Raw genomic sequence first — 6,554 nt, 5'->3', positions numbered from 1 at the left:
AAAAAGCTCAGGTGATGAGTAAAGAACAAGATATAAACGGAATCTGCTGCGTCCAGTAGTCAGGGGTTAAAAAGGAACCATGCAGTCCAATTAATCCTGTATGAAAATTACTAAAACATCCAGAAATAGATTCTGATGAGTGACCTCTCAAAGAGGGACATGAGAGAAAATTGGAGAGGAGCAGTGGAATAGAAAATGTAACATAACTCATAATTACACACAAGTATTGGTTAATGTATATTTTAATATGAATTAAATGAGTATAATTTACTACGTTATTTATTTATTTATGTTAGTAGGAACCAGGGATTGAAAAAAGGCCTCATACAAGTGAAGCAAGCACTAAAACACTGAGGTACACCTGCTCCAGTTTGTTTTTTGTCTGCTTATTTTTAATTCATCAAGACTTGAGGTGGAATAGAAGATGACACAGAAAGTCCATTACTCAATTCTGCTGACCAGATCACCATGATGACAGTGAATGTCTCAGTCTTCATGCCTTCTGTACTAACATTCATTGGGATTCCTGGCCTGGAGTCTGTGCAGTGTTGGATTGGGATTCCATTCTGCATCATGTACCTCATTGCTGTGATTGGGAATTCCCTAATCTTGGTTGTAATCAAATTTGAGAACAGCCTCCATAAACCTATGTACATTTTTTTGGCCATGCTGGGGGCCACAGACATTGCACTTAGTACATGTATTCTTCCCAAAATGTTAGGCATTTTCTGGTTTCATTTGCCAGAGATTTATTTTGAAGCCTGCCTGCTACAAATGTGGCTTATTCACTCATTCCAGGCTATTGAATCAGGTGTTCTGCTGGCAATGGCCCTCGACCGCTATGTGGCCATCTGTGACCCCTTGAGACATGCCACCATCTTATCTCCACAACTCCTGTTGTATATTGGAGTTGGGGTGACACTCAGAGCAGCCATTCTTGTAGCACCATGCTTGGTGCTTATCAAATGGCGCTTTAAACTCTACAAAGCTACAGTCATCTCCCATTCTTATTGTGAGCACATGGCCATTGTGAAGCTGGCTGCTGAAGATATCCGGGTCAACAAGATATATGGTCTATTTGTTGCTTTCGCCATCCTAGGGTTTGACATTATCTTCATCACCTTGTCCTATGCTCAAATCTTTATCACTGTCTTTCATCTGCCCCAGAGGGAAGCACGACTCAAGGCCTTCAATACATGCATTGCTCACATTTGTGTCTTTCTGCAGTTCTATCTCCTTGCCTTCTTCTCTTTCTTCACACACCGGTTTGGTTCTCACATACCACCATATGTTCACATCCTCTTGTCAAACCTTTACCTCTTAGTCCCACCTTTTCTCAACCCAATCGTCTATGGGGTAAAGACCAAACAAATTCGTGACCAGGTCCTGAAAATATTTCTCTCCAAAGAAACATCTTGACCATCTTCACCATTCTTTGTAGAGAAGTTAGTTGATTCTAAGAAACAGCTTGATTACTGTGAAAAGTTATATTTTCCTCAAATGGATACATATAGAATAACATCTTAAAACTAAATCTCAGGTGTTCAGAATTCAAGAGGGCTTTTTATCAAATGCCTAATCTTTGGTTGGCTACCCAGAATCAGAGTTAAACTCTCTTATATTGAGATTTCAAATTGTTAAACCTATATCTCTGTTAATAGCCAGTCCCTTTCAAACTAAAGACTCCTCTAAATCATCAATTAAACCTACATAGAAAAGAAAATTTTGGGAAACAGTGAATAATTCTAGATAACATCAAAGGACCTTTTCATACATCTATATTATCAGCTGTTAAACCATAGCTGTAATTCTATGTCCCCCTATGTTTGAATCTATATTGTAACGCATTTGGAATAATTTATCTCGTGTTTTATCTGTTTTGCGTAAAATACTGATTGACATAAAAATAATATATGTAATAAAAAACAATATCAGCCATTCAACAACTATATGATGGAACTCACAGACTATAAACATTGGGGGAATTTGCATAAAATTAGTGCAAAAACATACTGAAAGAGAAAAGTCAATCACAAATACAATATGTAGGGAAACTGAACCAGGAAAAAAATCCTTCCTTAAGCACTCAAAAAATTTGAAGTTCAGTGAGTAGAATTGAACACAAAGACAAATATATTCCATTACATTTAGAGATTAACTACTGTAAACATCCTTATTACTGGAATGTCTTCTTGTTTACCTTTGTACCATCAGTATAGAGGACAACAGCTACAATTGAGAATCTCAGTAAAACTGATATTGAATGATGAGCAAATTAATACATTTCTTACTACTAATTAATGGAATTCCATATCCACAAATATGGAGGTTCTAAAGTAATATGCATCTTCATGCATAAAGCACTTTCATTTTAGGATGTTTATTCCATTCTTAAGGTAAGCAGAGATGAAGACATAAAATAATCATTGGATATCCCTGAAATAATGTATGAGACAAACACAGACCTAGAATATGAGAAACCAGCCTCTCAAACAGGGACTTCAGATCTTCCTTTATGCCTTGCTCTTCCATTGCCCACACACCTTTAACCTCTTCCAGGATTCTGCATAATATGAGATTATGTTTAAATTACCTTCAACAAACTTTCAAGATTAGTAAGCTATAAAATGATCAAATCTCCATGTAAATTGTGAGAGACATTTGGATCTCTAATTTTAGAAAGATGCATAGTCAGAGATAGATATATCTCAGAAAATATTCTACCACAAAAATGGAAGTGATCATATCACCATATCATTCAAGAGACAGACTTAGAGAATAATTTTGAAAACAGTATATAGAAAGACTAACATCAAATAAAGCAGAAATAAATTTGAGTCATAATATGCTTTGTTTTAAAATAAAACCCATTTAAATATGAAGTATAGAAGCAAGGTATGAAAATACAAAGACAAAAGGGATCAAAGAACATGTTAGTTAATAGGCAGACATAAACAAGATTGAGACAAGAAAAATGTTAAACTGAAATAACTAATTTTATTTTTGCTCAGAGCAATAGATATTTCAGTAAGTCGTGGCATCAGAAGAGCCAAAATGAATCATCAGTGGGCTCATCATGGCCTCAAAGGAACAAAAAGGCAAAAATATGAATTCTTTCAGACCAACACTGGAGATAATGTGAGACAGTTTTCACACTGTTGGAGAAGGCAATTACTTATATGGAAAGGCTTGAGATTAGAAAGCATTGTGAGCATTTAGATTGTAATTGGAATTATCGAAAGGAATTATTGTTTCAATAGAGATTGATACATACCATACATATGTACATAGAAACATAGTATAATTGCTTATGAATATGTGTGTGTAAGTGTGCATATATTTCCCAGCTTGGTTCAAAGAGCAGGACCAAAAGTAATGACAGAGGCCAGGACTTGGTTGAGAAAGTATAAAATAATTTGAAAATATAATGCTATACCAGAATATAAGAAAGTGCTCAAGGTATGATTGGGTCATGGAAAGAATACTCATGATCTCCTTTGAAGTGGCATCGACTAGCCAAGGCAAGGAACTTTGAACATCAATAATGATTATAAAGGATTATAAACCATTGAATAATATCAGAGTCCATGAGTCCATACAGATATTAAAAAAGTAAGCAGGGGAAGCGGACTTGGCCCAGTGGATAGGGCATCTGTCTACCACATGGGAGGTCTGTGGTTCAAACTCTGGGCCTCATTGACACATACGGAGCTAGCCCACATGCATTGCTGATGCGCACAAGGAGTGCCGTGCCACGCAGGGGTGCCCCCTGCATAGGGGAGCCCCACCTGCAAGGAGTGCACCCTGTAAGGAGAGCCTCCCAGTGTGAAAGAAAGTGCAGCCTGCCCAGGAATGGCACTGCACACACAGAGAGTTGATGCAGCAAGATGATGCAGCAAAAAGAAACACACATTCCCATGCCAATGACAACAGAATCGGACAATGAACACAGCAAATGAACACAGAAGAGACAACTGGGGAGGGGGAAGGGGGAGAGAAATAAATAAAAATAAATCTTAAAAAAAAGCAGTAAGCAAATAAAGGATTGAAGGGAAGGCTCTTGCTTATAGTATATTTCAATTAAATAATATAGAAGGAATGATGGTGTTGTAGAATACGAGAGGTTCAAATATTTCCGTATAGAAAGGTCCAGACTCAGGAATGATTTTGAGAAAGAAAAAATGATTTATTGACTGCTGGCCAAACTCGGGACCTTTCTAGTTCAAACCCAAGCCCCAAACAAGAATTTTGAGTTCCTTTTATACAGAGAGGAAGGGTCAAATGGTTCTTTTGTTCCAGTGCTCAATAGGCTTGAATTAGTATATATCTTTCACATCCTAGGTAAGCTTTTAGCATGGAATTTATACATTCTAGATAAGCATTTATCATATTTGGTTTGCATTTTCCCTGAATATTTAAAGTTTATAGAGTTTGCATTGCTAAACTGTTTCCCGGGACTGGAGTTGTTGCCATGGTCACCAAGGGCAGGATTGGAACCACGTACCTTCCCACACCCAGGAGTCAGGACACAGACAGCTTAGGTTATCTATGAAGAGATACCAGTCTCCCACCCATAGCCCACATCATTTTACCCCCTCATGCCCAAGCTTAACTTGCTAAGCTTTGGCATAATTATTGTTGGAGCTATGAGGTGGGTGGCCGTTTGTTGTTTTGATTGATTACTTTACTTATCAATTTTCAGTGTAACATCCAGGATACAGTTTTTAGAAGTTTAGAAGTTTACATTTTGGACAGCAGAACTTGGGGTGGGACCCCCATGCAGTCATCCTGGGGCCACTGGCACTCACGTGGATTTCCGGTCAGGCTCCAGATCCATCTATTAATTTTGTTTTACCCTTAAAGTGCTTACACCTTTAATTTTAAAGGGGTCGTGAAGGGAGATGATCTCTTTTCTGTAACTGCTTCTTGCTGGCCATGGACTGTAGTCATTGCCTAACAAGGTGTAAACTCTTATTTTATTTTAACTGGAGGAAGATGGATCTGGCATTCTGTGTGAAGCTGAGTAAAGTTTTCCTATGGTCATAAGATGTTCATTATGAAAGAAACAAACTTAATTAAAATTTTTGAATACCCATTTTTAAAAGACGGCATTGTATTACAGAAGAAGACTAGGTTAGGTGCTTATAAAGATGATACTCCTCCTTAAAAGTTGGTGGAAACAATATATATATATATTTAAGTTATTTATTTTTAGAGAGAAATTGCAACAGATACTTAGCTTTGTTTTGAAGACACATTTCAGGCTGTTTAATGATTGGCACTCAGGTGCTCTGTCAGATGCTCCTGGTGGACTGGCACCTTTTGGGCATTGGTTTCATTCAGGATTAGTGGAACAAGTTGGAAATTTCTTAGTTTTTAACTGTAGGAGTGATGAGAACTACAGAAAAAGTTTTTTTACATTTTGGTTTTAATTGTACAATTTCTGGTAATTTTGACTGTGCGATAGGTGACCCATTATTAGCAAGCAAGCCTCATTTTTGCTATACAGTAGAGTACAGTAGAATGGTAAGTTGGCTGAGCCTGGCTAAGACCACCACCTTATTTTATAGACATGTTTATTAACTATTTAGAAAATGAAGTTACCAGGAATTTAACATGTCTAATATACTTTTGTACCTGATCCAGAATAGAAAAGATAATGTTATAATTATTAGGCATATATTTAGTATATAAAAGTATAGCACTTAATATTAATTAATGTATTACTTAATGCATAAGGATTCTGAGTTGCAATGAATAGTTTTAAGTTTCAGGTTTGTAATACTTTACATGTTATCTCTCCATGGGAGCAGGCCATTATGCCAATTGTGTTTAAGTTTTACTTACAGTATCCTGGTAATCATGGCTGCACTTAGCATGTTCTTTACACAGTGAGCAAGTCGCAGCATTGTTGATCCTAGAGAGAGTTTCCCATAGTTTACCAGCCTGGTGCATAGTGCTCTCTGGCACGATGGAACAGTGTGGGTCTGGCGGTGATATCCATTGTACACTTGGCTGTACCGAGTCATCACTGACTGCTGCAGGAGCTTGAAACTGCAACATAGTTTCTGTTGACTTCAGAAGCATAACCAGAGGCTGATCCAGCAAATATTTCTATTTGAGGGGTCAGTGACCAGCATAGCCAATAACTGACATGGAGATGCAAGTTGAAAGTATTCAAGGCCTGGTTTGAATGCAGAAAAGAGTTTGACAATGTAAAAGTTTATTCCTTGTTTGTATATATTTTAAACAATTTAATGCAACACATCATATATCAAATGACACTGTTTACTTATACAATTTTACCATGAAGATAATAGTAGGTATTTTACTTTAGTAATAGAGGGGGGGAAACTAGTTTTCATTGTTAAATGAAAACAGAAGATTCCCAATAGAATCATGATAACTTTTTATTACCATTTACTTAAATATGCACCTTGCAGTTGCCTTCAGACAGGTTTTATTATCACGAAGTTATTCTTTGCTACCAATATCAATCCAGGTTTTTAGTTAATAATTGCTTCTAGAACGAGAACCATTTAAACGTTTTCAGT

General features: G+C 36.8%; 1 protein-coding gene across 1 annotated transcript; it reads left to right on the top strand.

Moving 5' to 3' along the window:
• Positions 1-468: 468 nt before the first annotated feature.
• LOC101416352 (olfactory receptor 52A5-like) lies at positions 469-1,419 on the top strand. Its single transcript, XM_058306422.1, has one exon. The coding sequence runs from the start codon at positions 469-471 to the stop codon at positions 1,417-1,419; it is 951 nt and encodes a 316-aa protein (XP_058162405.1).
• The last annotated feature ends 5,135 nt before the right edge of the window (positions 1,420-6,554 follow it).

The sequence above is a fragment of the Dasypus novemcinctus genome, chromosome 10 (assembly GCF_030445035.2).
Source record: "Dasypus novemcinctus isolate mDasNov1 chromosome 10, mDasNov1.1.hap2, whole genome shotgun sequence".
NCBI lineage: Eukaryota > Metazoa > Chordata > Mammalia > Cingulata > Dasypodidae > Dasypus > Dasypus novemcinctus.
This window is presented reverse-complemented; position numbering and strand designations above follow the sequence as displayed.